Here is a 21,283-nt window from a genome sequence, read left to right on the forward strand (position 1 = left end):
ACCAGGCATGGGGGCGAGCTGGGCGGCCAAAGGCGCCCCAACCCAAAAATGAGGACGTGAGACAATACACAAGACACCACCATCGCAGGGCCGCATGCTGCTCCCTCCTCAAGCGTGCACCTTCCCGCCGGGAGCCACTCGCTGGTTGCTGTCGTTGTCGTGGTTGCCGTGGCTAAATGAAACTGGGTGGCGCCAACCCGTTAATCGTGCCCGCCCCACTTTATGTGGTTCGGCTAGCAAAAGCCCTCACCACCAAAGGTGGTGCTCGACAGCAAGGCGGGCCGGACACCAAGGCGGGCCAATTTTCAACCTAGACGCGTTGAACCGCGAAAATGGCTGCAACTAGCGTCCAAACGGCAAAAAGCGATGTCGAATTACGTGTCAACGAGGCTCTTGAGTATATTGAGGAAAATCCAGGTGCAAAAATTCGCTCTGTGGCGAAGAAATTCAACGTGCCTCGTAGCCGGCTTCAACGACGTGCTAACGGCGTTCCTGCTAGGAAAGGCCATCCAGCAAGAAATACAATGCTTTCACGAGAAGAGGAAGTTGCTTTATGTAACTATATCGATCGCCTTGATAAGGCCAACTTCGCTGTACGACCTGAATTCATTACAGATGCTGCAAATTACATCCTAAAAGAGAGGGCATCGTCAACTGCCCCGCCTAGGCAAGTTGGAACGCGATGGACTACACGCTTTATCCAGCGGCATCACTATCATAAAGGTCTTCAAAAAAAGATTGATTCAAGTCGAAAAGCTTCAGAAGATGTGACAAGAGCTCTTTCTTATTACAACAAGCTTAAAGAGGCTATTCAGCAGTACGGAGTCCCTCCTGAAGATATCTGGAATATGGATGAGACTGGCTTTCGTATTGGAATGGGAAAGGACCATTTAGTTGTTACAAAGCGAAGAAGAGCGCATCTATTTTCAATGCCAGAAAACAGGGAGACTGCAACAGCAATAGAATGCATTTCTGCTGGCGGCAAAGTTATTCCTGCCTTTCTTATCCTTACAGGGCAAAAACACATGGAGTCCTGGTATCGGATAAAGGAGCTTGAAGCTAATACCAAAATAACAGTCTCACCAACCGGCTTTACGAATGACGAAATTGCAGTTGCTTGGATACAGCATTTTCAGGAATTTGCAACGCCAATAGGCAGATATCGCCTTTTAATCCTAGATGGCCACGGATCACACCATACAATTGAATTCGTTGAATACTGCGAACAGCACGATATAATTCCCTTTGCGTTGCCCTCGCACCTTACACACATCCTTCAACCTCTTGATGTTGTGATATTTCAGCCACTAAAGCATTATCATGCAAAGGCGTTGGATATCATTGTTCGAGACGGCGTGTTGAATATTACAAAGATTGAATTCCTTGCTTGCATTCAAGCTGTACGAAAACAAGCTTTCAAGACTACTACTATTCTCACAGCCTTTCGAAAAACTGGAATTTCACCCTACAATCCACAGCCTGTAATTGAGGCCCTTGAACAACGAGCTGCAATTTACACATCAACACCATCGCCGCCGCCGTTATATCACAACAACTCTTCCGACTTTGAGACGCCCACAACACTCAGGCAGATAAATAAGGTTGCCAACAAGCTAGGGGAGGTATTAGAAGACGATACATCCCTTGAGCCTGAGTTTGCACGCAATATCAGTCGTTTTATCCGCGGCTCTCTTATTGCAGCTACTGATTAGACCCTGTGCTGCAAGTTCGGAGTCCAGCTACGTACCCTGATGTATCCGCGACCGTAGTTCCGCGAGAAAATACCTCTCCGGGAGGGCCAATTGCGCAACCAGGGTACTGTCTCTCGTGTTGTCCCCAGTACGTACCAGCCAAACAGCCCAAGAGTGGGGGGCTTCACGTCCCCAGGCGCCACCAGGGCAGCCGCGCCCCTTCCCTCCCCTTTGTCGTCCCTGCCAAGCGTGTAGCTCCTCCTCTGAGCCGCTTTCGGAAAACTCGCGAATCCTACTCCGTACTTTGTACGAAAAGGAAAATAGTAACTCGATTGATTGCCGTTTAATTACTCGGTACTCTGCCAAGTTCAGTTACGGGGATCTCGTTCCACACGTTGGCGGCAAACAACGACTTCGCGTTGCCGGTACGATGCTGTCCGCCATCCGCACCGGCCCATCTCTGCCGTTCTGCTCGCGCCGCGCGACGCGCTACATAGCAATTCTGAGACGTGCCCGCCCAGGCCACGCTGGTGGAATTGAGTTGTGCCAACTGGTAACAAGACACGGTTGGCAGACGACAGAGTCGTTGTTATGTCTCTCCCCCGCTATTCTTTGTCTTGGTCGCGCCCCTTGCCAAACGCCCAGACGCACAGACTAGAATTCGCGCGTGGTCAATTGGCGTCCGCCCTCTGCTTCAAGGAGTAAGCCCCTGATTGGCTTTCGCCTTGTTGACACGGAAAACGTGCATCTGCTGCGATGCGAGGAAGAGCGACAGCCGCGCGTGTTTATGCCCCTCGGTGGAAATGGGCAAACAGGTGCTCCGTACTCCGAGGACGCCATGGCACACATTCTCTGCGTGCCTTTGCTTCGACCCATTCCGTACCGACGAAGTTGCATTTGCACCTCGTGGAATTTAAAATTTGGATCGTCTCGTGCTCTTACATTGGTTGGGTCAAATTTTCTGCGCCCCACCTGTCATTTCCCCCAAACGGACAAACTCGCGTTCCTGGCACTTTGCCCCTTTCGGTTTTGCGCCTCTCAATGGTTCCAGGGACTATTCTGTAGTTACCACGGAGTAGCAGTCCGCTGGAATGACATGTCCCGAGCACTGATGAGCCGTGGTTTCTGGTCCGACTGTCCAGCTGTCTGTCCAGCTGTCCAAACCACAAAGGAGTGCAGCCACTTTCGGGACCGGCTGATAGATAGTTTGGCCGTCTCCCCTCCCCTCCCCTCCCTTTGTGCCATCAGGAAGAAAAGAGCCCAAAGCCAACCAAGGGGTTGATGCGACGAAAGCCCTCAGGGGATTCCAACAGAAAACACCCAGGAAAAAGTCTCGCTGCCGGTCTCCCGTGGCCACATGGCCCGTGGCACCTGCCAATCTTGCCCAATGACAGTCAGCGGCCGGCTGAGCAAAAAAGAAAAAAAGAAAGAAAAAAAGAAAAAGCAATTCTCGGCTCCCATCCGCCCCCCTGAATATGCCTTCATTTCCGGTCGCCCACAGGTCTTTTAAATCACCATCTTCTTCAAACAGTGAAGCCGGCAGGGCCAGCTGCAGACCAGTCTCGGGCTGCCGCACTTGTGCCAATTCCCAAACCAAACCACGAGTCCGCACGGCACGTTTCGCTGTCGCTCAGGCTCTACGAGGTAATCACTGTTCCATCGGGGCCATACGAGCCGCTCTGCGCACATATCATACAGAAACACACACGTCCTTGAAATGAGATGCCACGTCCTGCCAAGGGTCGACGGTGCTCCGTATCTCACCAACGAATCCTCCAGACTCCGGGGGAGCGAACCACCTCGACTCCGCGACTCGGGTCGGTGACTCCTCGCCCGCGTATCCATCGCTCCACCACATCGTCAACATCATGGTGCACTGCCTCTTCATTCCCGCATACGTACGTGTCTTACACGCCTCACAGGTGGCGGTGGCCTTCCGCCCAAAACGACTTGTCGGGCGTCATCCAAGACTGTTCTCGACCCAAACTTGACGAGAATCCCCCCGGTACAAGACGACGACGACAAGCAACGCGGCCCGGTTCGCGCCTGCTCTGGCTGCAACTTGTCGCTGTCCAAACCAAACGCCTTGGTTTTCGCTGCGGCTAGCCATGGGCCCATGTACTACTCAAGTACTCAAGGTGAATCAGTACTCGCTCATACTTATCTGACACGCCGCCAGCACCCCATTGGCTTTGCCGTCCAAGGCCCGTCTTTCACTTTATCCATGCCTGATTGAAGATTCATTGCCTTGGGCCTTGGCCCAAGCTGCTGCCCGCCTGGCGTGTTCCCGTCATTGCGCGCCTCTGACCTCACGCAGAAGAGCCAGCAAAGATGCTCCGGCGCGTAGGGTAGCCTCAGTCACGCATCGCAGCTCCCACCGTCGCCAGGTTGCGTCCACACGAGGATTCAGGCCCTTGGAGCCCTCACTGCAGCTGTGGCACCACGTGAGTCGTAGGACAAGGGCGTGTTCCTCTTGTCTGTAGTAGGGCTCTTCCTTTATGTGAACAAGTCGCTTCCGTAAAAGGCCATTTCCATGAATGAGCAATGCATCTGGGAGTGGGCCCCGAGTGCCGGCGCGATACGTGAATCCGGCTAAGACGTGTTGAATCCTTGATTCGTGATTCCTTGGGCATGTGTGTACGCTGAAATCGAGCCTCGTCTATTGGCTGTGGCTGCTACACAGCTATGGCAGACGCGTAGACGGCCATCTAGTTAAGCTAGTCCAATCTTCTTGTCAACCGGGTCGAGTCACCTCAGATTCCCAAGCGTGACAACTAATCAAAAACTCACAGCGTTGAGAGCGCGTCAGGACAACTTGACACAAATGCCATCTATTCAAACAAGACTATCCTAGGTATCGATGGTCGTTGATCATTTGGACAAAATGTCAAACATCTCCGCAAATCCCATAAGAAACAAAGCGAACGTGATATTCTCAAATCATATTTGCAACACAACTTCTCCATTACTTCTCCGTCTATGCAAGCCAATACCATGCCTTTTGCAGCCAGTTCTTGGCCACACGCGGCTGGTCAATGGCTTCCAACTCATCCATCTCCTTCTTGCCCGTGATGGCATCGATCTGGTCCACAGGGATATATAGAGAAGTTCGGGACTTGATTTTGTGACCAGCATACAATATCAAGAAAATAGGCAATGTAATGTATGCGGCGACAAAGTCCTTGGCCTTGAAGGGTATGAAGGTTTGGAATCCGTTGGTAATTGTGAGGATGCTGATAACCGCCAGTGCAGCATAGGTAGCGTACGGCTGGAGCGCCGTTCTGTAGGGTAGGCTTTGCAAGAGGTTGTTGTAGATCATGGCGCGGCGGAAACGCAGGTAGGTAACCATAACAATGATCCAGGCAATAAAACCGGAAATGGTGGAGATGTTGGTAAACCAGGCGAAAACTTCGGCGCCAGAGTTGGAGACGTTGAGGTAGGCCAGAAGACCAACGGACCAGGTGGCAAGAACAGCAACCCAAGGAACGCCATTTCGGTTGGTCGTGCGGAACAACTTGGGTGCCTGGCCGTTGAGCGACATGGAGTAGAGCACACGGCTGCCAGAGTAGAGGAAGGAGTTACCAGCCGACCAGGCCGAGGTCAGGATAGCGGCATTGATAATGTGGTTCAGAGTAGGGATGCCAAAGTTCTGAATACCAATGACAAAAGGTGAGGCGCTCGCATCTGATTTGCCTTGTTTGTTGGCACCCAGGAGTGTTGGGTCGTCCGACGGCACTATGATGCCGATGATGAGTGAACCGAGGCCGTAGAAGACTGCCAGACGCCAGATGAATCGACGAGCTGCCTTGGGGATGTTGCGTCGAGGCGCAATAGTTTCACCAGCGGCAATGGCAATCAGTTCGGGCGACGTGATAAAGGCGAAACCGGCCGAGACCAGGGCGTGCCAGTATCCAAGAAATCTGCCCGTGCTGCCAGTTGCCTTGTACTCAACAAAGGCTCCTGGACTTTTCCAATAGTGGAATCCAAGCACGCCATCCGATTTAGGAGCGCCGCCGAAGAAGACGACAATACCAAGAATGATGAGACCCATGATGGTAATAAGCTTGATGCTGGCAAACCAAAATTCGGCTTCACCAAAAAAGCTGACGGCAATAATATTGAGAAACAGGATCACCCCCAAGACTATGGTAATCCACACGGCGATGTTGACGTTGGCGCCCCAATAGTCAATGATGATACCAGCAGCAGTAGCTTCCGCACCAATGAGTATGGCATAGGCATACCAGTAATTCCAGCCAGCAGCGAAACCAAGACTGGGGTCAACAAAACGATCCACAAAGTAGGGTACAGTGATGCCGCGCATGGGCAGATATGTGACCATTTCGGCAAGGCAGTTCATCACGACCCAGACAATCATCATCATGGAGCTGTAGGCCATGAAGAGCGGTGCAGGACCTGTGGCAGACAAGATACCTCCGGAACCGATGAAGAGACCGGTACCAATGGCACCACCAAGGGCCAAAAACTGAATATGACGACTCTTGAGGCCACGAGCCAGCTGATCGTGCTGCTCCGCCAAGTTGTACTCGGCATTCTCACTCATAGGACCCACCTCCGAATCGTGGGTCGCATTGTCGTCCAGTTTCTCCATGGCGATGGGTGGTGAACGATGGTGTCAGACAAGGGTCGCAGATGTTTCACAGTCTCTGATTCTGGTCGACTCCCGCGGACAGTGACCAGTATGCGCTGCCTTTGGAGTCCGGTGTGAAAGTAATGCAATCCGAATTGGGCAGCGCCGTTGTAGTTTGCGACGTGGCAAATGCCAAATGTGTCAAACGTCGACGTATCTCACGACGAGACGCTGGATGGCAGTCTATCGCTTTTTAAACGGCGGCGCTATGACGCAGTCTGAGCCAAGATCAACGTCAGTCACTATAAAAATAAAATAGAGTTTGGGTTAAAAGAAAGAGGCGCACACTCACGCACTCACTCACTCACGAACGCACACACACGCTCGCTTGCTCTAGAGATGAAAGTCGATCCGGCGATGGAGGAGCCCAGATCCGAATCATGGGCGGAGAGGAGGGGAAGGGGATAATTATAGAGAGGGAGGGAAGCTGGGAAAGAGCAAACGAGCAAGGGTCCAATAGTCCTGAGGACGGCAGGAGTGAGTGATACGAAAGTTCGTAAAGTCAAGCGCACGTGTGCCAAGGAGGTCTGGGGACTCGCCTGCGGAAGCTGGCACCTGGCACCTGGCACCTGGTACCTGCCCAGCTACCCTGCTATCCTGCTATCCTGCTATCCTGCTTACCCTGCCTGCCCTCTCTATCTTGACGCCTGGCATCCAAGGCGGCACCAGCTGACAATTTCAAACACCCCAGAGGCTGAATGGCTTGCAACTCTGCAAGAAGAAACCCAGACACGACACGACACAAACTCAAAACACAATACACAACAATACAGCATGCCCCGTCGCATGAGGCGGGATACCCTGCCCATGGGTAGCCAGCCTTGCAGTTGGTCAGGTTTGTGATCCTGTGGAGACGCACTCGCAGCACCCGCACTGAGGAAGCCCTGACACTGTTGCCACAGAACAACGCGACCAAAATTATAACGTAAACCAAACCCTTCGACAAGACATCAACTTGGGTTGTCGAGGCTGCGCTACGCTGGGTGAGCCAGGAATCGACGAGACACATGGAGTCACGGGTGGTGAAATAGCCGGAGACATAGGGACAGTGCGGAGTATCGCCACCATATGACGATTCGGCTTACATCTTACACGCTTATTCCGGTACGTTGACAGCCTCCCGCAGATCGTTTTGCCCCAGCTGCGACCTTGGTGACGAATCAGCTTTCAGGTGGAGAGCTTCCGCCTCGACCAAAAGACGGCCAGAAACAGTCAAAAGAGGCGGAATTGCAACAATGATGAGGCGCTTCTCGAATAGTACCGACGGGTTCTAGAACTTCACTCGGCTTCCCAAAAAGAGCACCAGCCGACACGAGTCGTTCAGCAGAAGCATCCTGGCAAATGTCCCGCCAGCACTACCAATCAGGCCGTGGAGAGCTGCGGAGCCTGATGGATGGAACAAATTGCTGGAATGCATAGGCTCTGTGCTGATCTCAATTTCTCCACAACCTCTTGTCTGCCCGAACGAGATGGACACAGCCTGTTGCAAAACCGAATCACATCTGCCACCGAACGGAGATCCGAGATGCTTATCTCAAGGGTGGCATCTGTGGATTTGTGGGCACGATAGCGAGCAGGCCCTTATCTGGCACACGATATAACTATTTTCAGTCGGGCAACAAACGCTGTCTTCCGTTTGGCGGAGCGTGTGGCTATGATGGCGTCGTGGACTGTTCAGGAGGAAAATCACGACAAGCAGCGTGCTCCCCCGGAACGCCACTTGCATCTATCTGGTTGGTGCCGGCGCCACTGCCAGCGTGTGCTAGCGTGTGTTGAGTCGCATGGATCACGGCTATACCGATGACCCTTCATCTCAGCCCTTTTGCGGCGCTGACGCGGACGGCAGAAACACACAACAGACGCCACTTACTTGGGAGGCTGAGTGTCTGATGCCTTGCCGCTTTCCTCTTGGCGTCGTCGTCCTACAATACATGACAATGGCTCCCGAGATGCAATTGCAGATCTTGCGCGCCCACATCTTAATTGTCGCGAACAGGTATCACTGCATTTCTGGCGCGTCTCGGGGCCACACGAGTCGGCCCACCGAGACCGAATCGCACCAAGCGACGTAGCATTTTCAGTTGGGGGCATTGTGTGTTGCATATACAATACTAAACTACACTACTAGTACTAATCGTGCCCGCCCCACTTTATGTGGTTCGGCTAGCAAAAGCCCTCACCACCAAAGGTGGTGCTCGACAGCAAGGCGGGCCGGACACCAAGGCGGGCCAATTTTCAACCTAATAACGCTATTAACCTCTTCGCCTATAATGTACACCCTTCTCGTCCCAAATTTCTAGTAGATCTAGTACAGAATCCAGACGCCATTTACGTGCCTTTTTAGCTGCTTCAAAAAACGTCCTCTTGGCGTGGTTGTGGCGCCTTTTGTCGGCATGCTCTTTATGCTTGCTGTTCGCCTGATGAACTCGAGAAAGGTCTTTGCAAAGGCGTGATTGGAAGGAGAAACGGCGAATGGTTGACGCGACAGGTATGCATTTGTTGGCGGTGACGGGAGGGGAGCCATATGAAGAGGTGCATTATCTGTTGACTGTTTTTCTAGACCGGGAAATAAAAATAGGACATGTATAGAAAACCAGATATTACAGCCCTTTTTAAAAAAAAAATCAAAAAAATCAAAGGTCGTCACTCATTCATTGGAAGCTTCAACGAAAAAAAAAACCCCGGATGTAATTACGCAGCTCATTAAAGATCCACCTGATCAATCGCCGGCCACCATTGAGACCAGGCCCCCTGCTCGTCGAGGTTATTGCTGACTTCCGCGAAAAGCTGGTTCAACAAGGTATTAGTGTCGAGCTCGTGCTCGTGCTCGTGCTCGTGCTCGTGCCCTTGAACCGGCCAAGTCGCCTGCGCCGAGGGCCGCTCCGCGCCCCGAATCTCCCGAGTATGCGCGTCGGATCTATCCACGACACGGAACTCGTGGACAGACTGGTGTAGAGTATCAAAGTCTGCTCGTGTGCGCCCCTGGTATCGTGTCCGGTCCTCGGTTGCTCGCTCGTAGAGCACGGATGCATGGTGTATCGTTTTGATCTTGCGCGTGCCGCCCTCTCAATGTTAGCGCAACGGTGGCCACGGTCGTGTCATGCTTGCGGGCGGCTTACCCATCCGTCGGCGATTTTCCAGACAAGTCGAAACTTTTCCAGGTAGTCGAGACACATTTTGAGACAGTCGCTTGCTCGCGGGCTGCGGCCCAGGTTCATTCGGGGGTATTTCGCCACGTAGAGGTTGAGGTAGCCGGCTGAGAATGCGCAGAACCCGGCAAAGGGCGTCATGAGATGCACGCCACACTCGGAGGCCTCGTGTAGAATGGCGGCGATGTGCTCTGCCGCGCCGAAGAGGAGTCGGGAGCTGTCGTCCCACCAGCCCTCGGGGGCGGGCGCCCCCAGCATGGGCTGGTCGACTGGACCCCGTGGCTCCGACTCCGGGGTCGGCAGGAAGGGGAAGTACTCGCGGTGAAGCATGAGGGTGCTGACAAGGCGTAAGCAGGGGCGGCGGCGGCAAGTTGGGAGCCCCGTCGACCGCTACCGCTGTGGGAAGGGGATTCTTACCTCACGTAGTAAGAGCCACACCCACCCTGGCCGACATGAAAATCTCACCTCAAGATTCGACTCCACACTGCTGGTGGCTGCCGACTCAAGTCGTCAGACGGAACGCCAGCTGGGACAGTGTCCCTGTTGACCCCAGCAAACCCGCCTCCACGCGACCCCATACTCCAGATTGAGGTTTGACCTTGAATTTTGCGTGGCATTGCTTGGGTTCACTGGACGCCCTGGCTTTCAGAGTGGCCCCAGAGTGACCATGTGCCGAGCATGGAGCACTCTGCCGTACGTAATATCGCTCCCAACACATGGCGGTGCACATGTACCGTGTGTACTACTATCTCAAAGGGATGTATGTAGTACGGAGTTATCCGCCCTCCATCTCCCTCTGGGGTTTCCCCGCGGGTCTGCAGCCACCTTCTCAGCTTATCAATGGCGCGACTCCGGATTGGAGACGAGATCAGCTCGCCCTGCCTGGCAAATCTCCGACTGGCCATGGGCAATGATGCTCAAGCTCGACGTTGGATTTTCAAGTTGCTAGTCACGCACACAGGAGGCATAGTCCAGTTAAATTTGGAATTACCAGTTGCCTCATCGGCAGCTTATTTACATTAGCCTCACCTCGATCAACGTCGTGGTCCGTGTCTCCCCACCGCGACTGCTGCTTTACCATTACGCCTCGACGGCCAAGAACTCGCGTGTTTTAAAGTTCGGTGGGCCTTTGCACGACGTTGCATGCATACATCACCTTGCTGGGCAATACAACACGAGTTGTCGATCACAAAGACTGGCTCAGACGGCAGTTGGTTCGTAGTTGAGCTCAGCAAGCCGGAACCAGCCAGCCAAGCTTAGAAGTTAGCGCGGGCCACTAACGTATATTACCTGCTACTAAGCCCTGACTGAGGTCCACGAAAATCTGGAATCCCTCACAAAACATACATGAAGAGCGCTATGCCTGCATTAGTAGGTGCTTATCGTCGAAACGTCGGTCGCAACGCACTAACTCACCTCTCAGTCTGAGTCTGGAATTGTGTCTGGCCCGAGAATTCATGCATCTTGTCAACCAGGGGCCGACCCCGGAGGCCTTGTTGCCATCCGTGAAGGGTCTTGGATGCAATCAAAGGCAGCAAGACATTGCCATTGAAAACAAATGAGTACAAAATCAAGGCTGCTCATCGCGTCGTAGCCGCTCGCCAAGATTCTACTCGTTCCAACCCTAATCCTTATCAGCCGCTGAGGTTTGGTTGGTTGAGAAAAGAGAAGAGCGATGACTCCCGAACAACCCGCATTACGTCGCGCTCAAAAGGACCATCTCATTTTATGCCGGCTTCGTGGGCCAGCGCCTCATTAGTAAGGGTCAGTCATGCGTCCGAATCATGGTCGTGGGCGTTGACAACCTATAAAGACGCGAGACGTACGTGTGCCAGACATGACTTCGAGTTTCGCCAAGGCCACCAAGATAAGATATCTTTGCCATGTTGGGACCCGCGTGTCATGTGTGGGCACATGTCCATGAGCCCACTCACCCGACGTACGTACAGAGCCTCACTCAACAGTTGTCCTTTTGAGGTCCTCGCCGCCGGAATCGGCCGCGTATGTCCCTTGAAATCCTCACATCTGCGGGCCATGCTCCAATTTCTTTATCGTCGAGACCACAGACCACCAAGAAGTCGGTTCAACATGCCGGTGATGGCCGATATCCAGCAACCATGCGGGCTTGGTAATGCAAATACGTCACGGGCGCGGCCCTCGCGCCGACTAGCCGCATTTCTCGGCATTTGTCTGACGTGAGAACAAACCCCCCACCATATCATGATGGACAACAGACTGGGAAGCGGCGTCGTCATCGTCGACTCTGGACACTGTCGACAAGGTAACCCCCGCGCCCCGCGACTGGCCGTCCGTCACGTTAGCATCTCACGTCTCTTCTCAGAGAAGCAACGACATTTGTAGTGTCGGAATCATCACCCCCGGTGATTCAAAGTAGTCATTACCTCGCTCTCATAATCAACCTCGCTACCTTTCCATGGCTGGTCCGATATCCTAACAGATTCTCGACAAGCGCTGAGAAGGGTTTGGTCCGGATCCTCTCCATGATACTACATGATACTACCAGCAGATTACCAGACAGGGGCAACCGAGTTCAATACCATGACGCACACAGCATTGCCATGAATTGCTTCCTCCACCAACAGCGCTCGTACATTCGACGATTCCCAGCGTTCCCTTTTCATTCGAGCATGTTGCGTTCCATGACCAGTACCTGTCCAGTCGAAGCGGCTCGATAATAAAGGCGTCAATATGCTTCCGGACATGCGCAACCCTTGACCGCCCCCGTTGCACTCTTGCAATCTAAAACACAATCACATTACTCAAATGCAACGACAAGTAAAGCAAACGCCCTGCCATGTCGGTTCAAATCTCGGGTAGCCCGCCTTCACCGCGGCCATCAGACGACACGAAACGGCCATGCTTCACCACTGCAATCTGGAACGGCAAACTCCTCGCCGGGAGGCATATAATCACCGGTCAGTGATACATGGACTTTCTATGGTGTTTGGCATTTCGTTGAATCTCCAAGAATGCCGAGACTGGCGACACACGCTCCGTCCTGCGTAGAACGCGGTACGTGAAAACACACAATGCTAAAGCGTGTTTCAGTGGACAGTAAAACTGCAGCCCTCCCGCCGAAACAACATGCTATTCCCAGCATCCCAGTGCCTTCCACGGGCACAGTCCGAGCGCCGTCCTAAGCCAGCATGTACGGAGTACTCCGTATGCCTTGTCGCATGGCGCGGCTCCCAAGCCGCCTTGTGTACGTACATACTTGAGGCTGACCGACTCGGACAGACGCGCCGCCTGGACCGCATGTGACGGCTTCAATTCAAAAGGCCCGGGACGGAACGGGCTGGTCGGTAGGTGCAGCAGCCTTTGTTGCCGGCCTATTCGCGTATTGGAGTTTCCCTTGGTGGTCCACGTCTGAACGCGGCTCAATGACTCACTTGGCAGGTTGGCTTTGAACGAACGGCGCTCCGGTGAGTAGACGCGATGCTCCCGTGGAGGAGTTTGCCAAATTCCTACGACAGGGCGCAATGTCTGTAGCCTGCGTGGATGCAGAACCGGGGCCAAGCACACTTTTCGTGGGCAATCCAGCCACTCCGGGACACGGGTTTATGAAGAAGCAGGTGTGCGCTTCCCGACCTCGTGTAACACGCAAGTAAAAAGGACGCTCGTTATCCGGTCATCCATCGAGGCTGAGTCTGAGGCCGGCGTCTCACAGCCTACAGGCCACAGGAAGGTTCTTGGAGGCCCAAAGGCACCAACCAAGGCATCAAGGCCTAGCTGCCTCATTGTGTGTATGTAGACCTCGAGGTCAGGTCCTGGCGTCAAATCCATCCAGCATCTTGGGCACTGCGTGATGCTATCCCCGTATAGAGTCGTGACTGCGCCGAGCCCTGTTCATACATCCACGCGTGGAAGGATTACAACGTCGCCAAGGGCAAGCGTGTGCCGCGCTGCTTTGCCGAGAAAACATGGTCCTCGTGACGAGCAACCATCTGACACCGGGTACTGTCAATGACGCACCGAGGTGAGCGTGTTTCAGGGCGAGGCGACCGGGCTCGAGGGCGTGAGCTGGTGCTGAATCAAGGTCCGGCAATGGAATATACATGAGTATACTCTACAGTGCGCCAAGGAGACGACGCTTGAACCGCGTACTGGGTCTGCAGGTCGGACGCGGATCTGGCTCAGAGCTACAACCACCAACGCTTGTGTATAATTCCTGTTTGTGTAGCTCTATTCGCGTACCCAGCGGCTCAACTCAACTGCCAACTACTGCAGTCCACGGTGTAACTTGTCGGTGAACAGCACATCTTCCGGCAAACTTTGCCCCTCTCCCAACGAAGAGTTGGGCTGTGGAGCTGCCGTGCTCGTGAGCCCGTTCTGGGGTCCTGCAGAAGTCATTGGCCCTGCTTGAATACACAATGTCTGCTCCCGAGCACCAAAGGAGCAGTGATGGGTACCGAGCGTGCCCCCATTGTAGCAAGATTGCATTGTGCACTTGACCAGGTCGTGAAGACGGAGGAGGGATAGTAGTTGCGTGTACTCTGACGGAGCTTATTGCCAGTCGGAAAGGCGTTTCGGGCCGAGGACATATCCTCATCCAAAGTGAAAGAATGTCAATGTCGTGCCAGAGTTGAATCTCAACTACTTGCCTGTTATCGTGATGACTGATTTCAGCCGCGCATCATGCTGTCGTGGGATAGATATCCATTGCGTCCTTTGGGCTAGCTGTTCGACAACCTCATGTCCAATGTAAACGAGGCGTAGGCGGTAGACCAAGACAAAACTTCCAGGAATATTGGGAGAGAAAGGTTTCCGGGGAAAGACGTCGATAACGAGGGCACTGCAACGGAATTCTTGACGAATCACAATGCAAGAGTTGGGGTAAGCGGTCCGACGGTGGCGATGTTGTTTGTTGTCCTTTCTGGGAGCGCCGTTTCAATGTACGCTCGTGGCAACTTGGAGCCGCAAGGTCTTGCCCCCGAACCCAGTGCTTTTTCTCCCGAGCCAACAGTTCCGTCCCGCCTTGTGGGCTGACCCTGGCTTCGTGGTTCCCCGGCAGACGGTGGTGGATCTTGATGGAGGGGGGAATCGTCCAGCTTTATAAAGTTCAACTCCCGATGACTCGCAACTTTGCGCCGGCTCGAGGCCAGACTTTGAACCGATAGTGCCAGCCACACTTGCTTGACGGCCGTCTTGGCGTCTGGGCCGCAACGACTCCTTCGGTCATGATTCCAAGGGATGGCGTGTTGGTGGCTAAGTGGCCAAGCAAGGCAGGAGTAGGCTGTAGCGTTCATAATCGCTTCCGTCTACTAAGCGCACAAGCGGGCGTCGTCGGGACTTTGCTGCTAGTCAGGCTGCTTATACTCGACTCTTCAAAACGTTCCACCGCGTGTTTGGTCCCTACGATCCCCAGCTAGTCCTGCAAGGCAGGGGGGGAACGAAATACTAGTCAATTGCCAGGCTGCGCAGATTCGCCGTCCCATCCGCGAAACTGAAAAGGTTCTTCACGACACGTCGGTTCGATATGGCCGCATTCCAAATACCGCCGCATAGCCGATGCCGACTGTCTTGATTTGTCGTGTTTCACTTGCCGAGCCAATTCGTTCATGCCTTAAAGGTGCGTCCTTTTGGGCTATTCGGCAGGTAACAATAGATCGTGCCACCACGTGACCCAGCTTGGTTTAGTTTAGGTTGGTTTTTCTTTTTTGGAAAAGCATGGTTGATCCCGGAATGTCATGTTCGGCAGTGCTAGTTCCACGAACGTCAACACGAACGTGCTGATAGCACTGAGAAGCGAAACACAACTTAACGGCAACCCTGGTCTCTTTCAGTACAACTCATTAGCAGGCACTCCGTAGTACTAGTTGGTCGTTGTAGCATCCCGCACGGATCAGTTGTCAAGCTTGGTTTTGGGCCCTCCTTTCAGGGACTTGGGGCGCCACGGCCATCCGTGCCTCTAGGGCCAATGCCCTTAGTTAGTTACGGCCGAGGCGGGAGTCTAGCGCCTTGAGGATTATCTTGCGCTCTTCTCAGCTGGCTGCTGTATCAGCACTGTCTTTTGGGGCATGGTGCTTTCAAGAACTTCGCCAGTGTCGATAAGCTTTCGAGTCGCCGAGTTCTGACTATGCGGAATTCCCTTCCCGAGCTGCGCCTAGCCGGTTGCCATGCCGCGTAACCAGCCACAGATCGTGGCAAAAGACTTGCAGTAGTCCGTACTTTGCTGCCGATCAGGGCGTGGCTCAACAGGTCTGGCGATCACTTGGCCACCATCTTGGCTCCCGCGCCCCTTGGACCCCAATTGGTCCCCGTTGTTGATCAGAAACGGTTGACCCAGGTCTCCCTTTCGGACAATTTTTTTTTATCCCTTTCGCCGCCTCCCCCCTCGGCCGACGTATCTGTCCATAGAGGCGATGGAACGACCTTGGTGTTCTGGAAAGCGGACCTTGCAGCCCTTCAGTAAGCGCTGCTCGGCCCGTTCAGCCTATCACAAGGGAGATGGAGCTTTTGCTCCGATCCTTCACCTGCGTGCCCATTCGTCCTGCATCAGACGTCGAGTGCGAGTGCGAGTGCGAGTGCGGGTGCTGCTGCGCGAGTTCTCGCTCTCGCTCTCTTGTCCCCGCGGGGCTTTTGCGAGACTCTGTCCCAAGTCTTTGTTCGTCGTCGCGGTGGCAAGGTCACTGACTGAAACGTCGCAGGACCGCCGTATACCCGTAGAGTCGAGGTTGATGACCGGTTGAGCCAAAGTCCCCCGTGCCCATTCGTCAGCCCATGCAACTTCGGCCTAGCCTCCGACGGTGGCAACCGTTTGGTGTTTCTGTTCCGTTCCGAAGGCTGTTTGCCCTGCCTGCTCCATGCCTCCGCCTATATCAACGGGGCCCTGACAGCTTGTCCCTTCGATACTCGCTTCTCCCGGACCGAGTTGGACAACACCTTCGCGGATTGGAATTATTCTTCCTCTCTTCGCCTCGAACATTTTCGACTCCATGTCAACAATATTCAAAACCTGCCTTGTACATGATCCCTCATCACTTACTACACGCTGCGCTGCGATAGGTGGTCAAGGCAATCTTCAGCCACGATAAATGTGCAAGGAGCATTCGGCTGAGTGCCCAGTTTGCGGGAAAGAATATCTTTTCTATGTTGCGTTTTGCCATTCGTTCCACCCGCCGTTACTGTCTTGCCCCAACGGCCTCATCACCGTTCGAGAGGAGATGCGCAACGGCCAATGCCCAAGCCCCGTCTGCCCCAATAGTCTCCGCGGTGGTTGCAGAGTCATGTAACGACCATGCATGACGAATATGTGAAAGAGGAAAAAAGGACAGCCTACGTCAGAAAATCAAGGCATTGCCGCAAGGAAATCAAGGGCATTTCATCGTTAGCGATTGTGTACGACTATGGACGCTTCTTACTTGGTACTCAAAGCTTCTCACTGGTTGTGGGCACCTCGACAATCTGATCCACACCAAAATATTCTGGCACCTCGAAACCGTACTTCTTGGCAATGGACGGCGAAACGAAGCTTCTGGACGTGTGAGTCCACTTGTCAAACCCGAGTCGAAATCACGCCTGTACGTACCGGCCACCAACGAAGTGGCGTCCCTTGAAGAATTTGACCAAGGGTTTCGGGGCCGTCAGACTGACGAGTGTGGCAGGCATGAAAGCACTACCTAATCCAGACTTTGGAGGACCACATTCGACGTCCCATGATGATGGAGTGTCAACTGAAGTCACTGGAACTTTTGTTTCTTCTAGCGTTTGAATGACCTTTGGAAACGGCTCGCGAACGTCACCAGAGAAGCTGAATCCTGCCGTGGAGTTGTCAGCATATCGCCATGGCAACACACAGTGGCGAGTACGAACCAAAAATCGCATCCACAATATGATCCGTCAAACCCACTGCTGATTGGAAGTCTTCGACGAAAGGGACGTCGAGGTCTTCAAGCTGTTTAGCTAGGCGCTACGAAAATGGAGAACGTCAGTATTATTATCGCCGTGGTTACCCAGCATGCCCCCTCTCGACCGTTGTGCTAGACAAGACAGGGCCAGAGAGAATCTGGTGTTGCACTGGACCTCAAACCCGCTGCTCGACAACGCTGTGGAAGTCGGATAAGGAATGGGCGGCATAGAAAAGAGTAACGCAATTCAAAAGGGTTGAACGCATGCAGTCGGGGACGAGTGATTGTGCAGCTATACGACATCTCAAAAAACTTATTTCGACCTGATGCCCAACTCCCCAAGGCCGCTCACCTGATACAGCTCGTTCTTGCTCCGTTTCGGATAGAAGACGGTAGGTTGGTATCCATAGTAGAAAAGATGTCGAGCTGCCACGAGCCCATCTCCTCCTTGACGGTTGTCAGAATCCCAAATAATCGACGGTAACAAGAGCTGGGGCGGCATACCATTGTTTCCAGGACCACAGGCGACGAGAACTCGGCGACCTTTGCTCAGTGGGTGAACTCGATAAACTCGGGCAAGGTTAGGGACCCCGATATAGCCATGGAATGTTGGTTAACGGCTCACCAGCCTGGGAAACGGACAAGCCAGCAAGCTCCATCAGCTGGTCAATAGAAAAGGCACAGGTGCTCATTAACTCCTGGTCCAGGGCTGCAGCCGCTTTAGCTCCGAGAGTCTGCGCAACATGTAGAATTAGCATCGTCTCTGCCCTCGAAGCCAAGCAGACGGCACTCCAAACGAGCCGGGGCTAGAGCGCCCGGAGCAGGAGCTTAGCTACCTTGAGAGCCATGTCGGATGATAGAATATCCTGAGGGTTCAAGGCAGGCTATCCAAGAGCCGTGCCGCGTAGAGTGAAAATCCCTGCAGAGGTGAGAACGGCTATATACTCCGCCGTATTCACCGTCATGGAAGCTGTCAGGTTATGTGGGGCGAGGCCACTGACATCACAAGGAAGGGAAGGTGGGAGGTTGACCGCATTCAATCCGCTTCCCAGGCGCCACCGCCGACCACCGCTGATTGGTCGGCGCGGCAAAACCAGACTCCGGTCAAAATTCCTCCCAGAGCCTCTTCGTGACCGGAATCTCTGATGGCTTTCTACCTGGCGGATTCTCAATCCCCCGAGTCCGTTTCCACGGCTTCACGACGCCAAGTCCACCATGGTGGTCAAGATCCGTCTCGCCCGATTCGGGCGCCGGAACTCCCCATTCTACAACATCGTCGTGGCCCATGCACGGTACGCACCTGCGGCTTCTTGGGCCAACCACCAATGCGACGATTGCTAACGGGCAAACACGCAGCACGGCACGAAACTCTCGCCCCCTCGAGGTTCTCGGCACCTACGACCCTGTTCCTAAGCCAGATCCCTACGACAATTCCGGGAAGCTCCACAAAGACATCAAACTCGATACACAGCGTGCCAGATACTGGATAGGCGTCGGCGCCCAGCCAACCGACACAGCATGGCGACTGCTGTCCATGATTGGAATCCTGCCGAAGAAGGCATTCGGACCCAAGCCCAGCGAGAGAAATGGCACGGTCGAAGCGACAAAGGTCAAAATTCGATAAGAAGATGAAGTTGCGGGTCGGGAACGGAAGGAACTCAATGTACTACTTGTTGATCGCGTGGTGAACGCATTGTACCAATACACGGCGCGTTGAGCTTTGAAGGCGTTGGCTTGGGTTCTGAATACCATTTGTTTTAAAGGCAAGCAACAGGATCAGATGGAAACATGCACATCACACCGCCAAACATCGCCACCACAAGCAAAAGCATTAAAGCACGCTGTTACCGAAAGACGGCGAATGAAGCTGTTGATTTACTACAGAAGACTAAGATGCATGGCCAGAGTAGTGGAAAGAGGTGATGATCTCGCCCGCCTTATGCTAATGGTACTGATACGCTTTTGAATAGCTCAAACATGTACCCATTACTCTTTGATCCAAAAAGAAAGACAATTAATGTGCCAGCTGCTTAAAACTTGTGCCGGTTAAGACGAAACATGTCCGCCCATCAACCAAAGAAAATGTCTATTTTTGGATTCTCCCGACCCGCGCGCAGTCTTTTTCGCATGTATGGTTTTATAAGCACTGTTCATCAAGCACCCATATTTCAACATTCAACCCTAATGAGACGCTGCAAAAAAAATGTTCATGAACAAGCACACGACCATGACCACCACGCCGTAAACGGACAAGGCAAGGGCGAGTTTCCTAACCAAGCCGTGGTCGAGATGCTCCAAGTCCCATCGCCATTTTCTTCTCCAGCGCCATGGGCTTCTGTTTGATGGTTGTGACATGTCGCCCAGAGCCCTGGCGCCGCTTTCTACCAGGGGCGCAGAATCTTCAATATCTGATGGTGCCGAGTCTTCCATATCGTCGTCTTCTTTCATGAGTCGCTGGTGATGGGAGCTTTCAGGGTGGCTTATCCTGTAATAGAAGAGGCCTGGTAGGATAAAACTAATGGACGTCGAGCCCGTGCTTCCTACGAAGGCAAGCACGCGATCCAGACTGCTGACTGACAGGGCGGTGAAGTATGCTAGCGTTAAAATAAGGGTAGTGAGGAGCGCAAAGCGCGTGTCGGACATGGGAATGGTGCTATGGTCGCCCCGAAGTACCGTAGCTGCGGTTGAGGCAGATGATGATGTGCGGCCATTGCTCAACTGTGAGCGGCTTGGTCGCCATTTCAGAACCGCATCTAACGAGGCACGGCAAGGGTGAACTTGAAGGGGGATGGAAAATAAAACCAAAATGACAATCGCGGTCTTGCCAATAGTCGACGCGACGCCAGTGGGGTCTGAGAGGGATTAGAAGAGGCTACCATGCCAAGACCAGTGGAAGGGCGCTTACACATTAAAACGATGTTGCCGACAATATCATTACCGAATGTGATGTATCCAGTAATGGCGACTACAATGTAGATGCTGGCGGCTGAGCCGATACTCGAAACAATTACCCGGGTCACGCTCGACGGGGTGTTGTCCTTGATTTCATTTACAATAGAAAACATCTTACATCTGATTAGCAACGCACACAGCCAGCAGATTTTGCGAGACTCGACTTACATTTTGATGACAGGTATAGGCAAAGACAACAATTGGCAAAGCACTCAGTGTTTCCACAGCACCGGCCCATTTGACGACTCGAATATTGCCAGGGTCTGCATGAGGATCAACAGCAAAGTGGTATATAACCAAAACAATGAGGTACCCAATCGAAACCAAGGCAACAAGACTAGTGTACTTGAGCGAATCAAGTCTTCGAAGAAAACTGAGAGGAATAACCAGAAGCATGAAAGCCGTGATCCAGAAATGACGGTCGACGAGATAAGGTATGTGGTCGGCACGCCTGCTGAAGCCCAGCATCACTCCAGGCATCAAGTCTCCAATGATAATCATGTATGATACACCTACGCCAAAGCACTTGATAGCGATGGCAGCGTCGAATACGACGGAAGCTTGCGAATAAGTGATTTGCGACAGGGCGAAGAAAGAAGCGGTACCACGTTCCAAATAACGAGCGCATTTCGACTGGAGGTAAAGACCAAAAGCAGCGGTCAATCCAGACCATATCACTAGTAAAACACCAAGCATAATTCCCATATGAGACAAGACGGATGGCATCGCCAGCGTACCCGCACCGACAACTACAAAAGGCAACTATTAGTTGTGACACCAATACAGGAACTGGGAAGGGGATGCGGACTCGTATTCAGTAGATTGACGATGCTGCTGATCGTCGAAGCATGCCCGCCGTGACCGCCATCTTTGCCGCCACGTCGCCTTGTCCTACAACGAAAGGCGCCGGTCAGTATTCTGCCATGTTGTGTAGCGCAAGTAAGGACCATGTATGGGTTCGCACCTGGGCAT

The 21,283-nt window shown here is 53.3% G+C and overlaps 6 protein-coding genes across 6 annotated transcripts; 2 read left to right on the forward strand and 4 right to left on the reverse strand.

The window, feature by feature from the left end:
* Positions 1–332: 332 nt before the first annotated feature.
* MAM_02183 (transposase) lies at positions 333–1,712 on the forward strand (the record flags this gene model as incomplete). The annotated part of the gene is made up of 1 exon (XM_040820982.1): positions 333–1,712. The coding sequence occupies one exon, from the start codon at positions 333–335 to the stop codon at positions 1,710–1,712; it is 1,380 nt and encodes a 459-aa protein (XP_040681325.1).
* Positions 1,713–4,668: 2,956 nt separating this feature from the next.
* On the reverse strand, positions 4,669–6,303 carry MAM_02184 (amino-acid permease inda1; the record flags this gene model as incomplete). The annotated part of the gene is made up of 1 exon (XM_040820983.1): positions 4,669–6,303. One exon carries the CDS (start codon positions 6,301–6,303, stop codon positions 4,669–4,671), a length of 1,635 nt encoding a protein of 544 aa, XP_040681326.1.
* Positions 6,304–9,045: 2,742 nt separating this feature from the next.
* MAM_02185 (uncharacterized protein) lies at positions 9,046–9,821 on the reverse strand (the record flags this gene model as incomplete). The annotated part of the gene is made up of 2 exons (XM_040820984.1): positions 9,046–9,405; positions 9,462–9,821. 2 exons carry the CDS (start codon positions 9,819–9,821, stop codon positions 9,046–9,048), a joined length of 720 nt encoding a protein of 239 aa, XP_040681327.1.
* Positions 9,822–16,880: 7,059 nt separating this feature from the next.
* Positions 16,881–18,207, reverse strand: MAM_02186 (meiotically up-regulated protein 182; the record flags this gene model as incomplete). The annotated part of the gene is made up of 6 exons (XM_040820985.1): positions 16,881–16,986; positions 17,041–17,269; positions 17,325–17,421; positions 17,712–17,902; positions 17,985–18,093; positions 18,196–18,207. 6 exons carry the CDS (start codon positions 18,205–18,207, stop codon positions 16,881–16,883), a joined length of 744 nt encoding a protein of 247 aa, XP_040681328.1.
* A 367-nt stretch (positions 18,208–18,574) lies between these two features.
* MAM_02187 (ribosomal protein S16) lies at positions 18,575–18,983 on the forward strand (the record flags this gene model as incomplete). The annotated part of the gene is made up of 2 exons (XM_040820986.1): positions 18,575–18,651; positions 18,716–18,983. 2 exons carry the CDS (start codon positions 18,575–18,577, stop codon positions 18,981–18,983), a joined length of 345 nt encoding a protein of 114 aa, XP_040681329.1.
* A 557-nt stretch (positions 18,984–19,540) lies between these two features.
* On the reverse strand, positions 19,541–21,007 carry MAM_02188 (Amino acid transporter, transmembrane; the record flags this gene model as incomplete). The annotated part of the gene is made up of 3 exons (XM_040820987.1): positions 19,541–20,211; positions 20,265–20,424; positions 20,480–21,007. The coding sequence occupies 3 exons, from the start codon at positions 21,005–21,007 to the stop codon at positions 19,541–19,543; spliced, it is 1,359 nt and encodes a 452-aa protein (XP_040681330.1).
* Positions 21,008–21,283: the final 276 nt, after the last annotated feature.

This window comes from Metarhizium album (assembly GCF_000804445.1).
Source record: "Metarhizium album ARSEF 1941 chromosome Unknown scaffold_3, whole genome shotgun sequence".
NCBI lineage: Eukaryota > Fungi > Ascomycota > Sordariomycetes > Hypocreales > Clavicipitaceae > Metarhizium > Metarhizium album.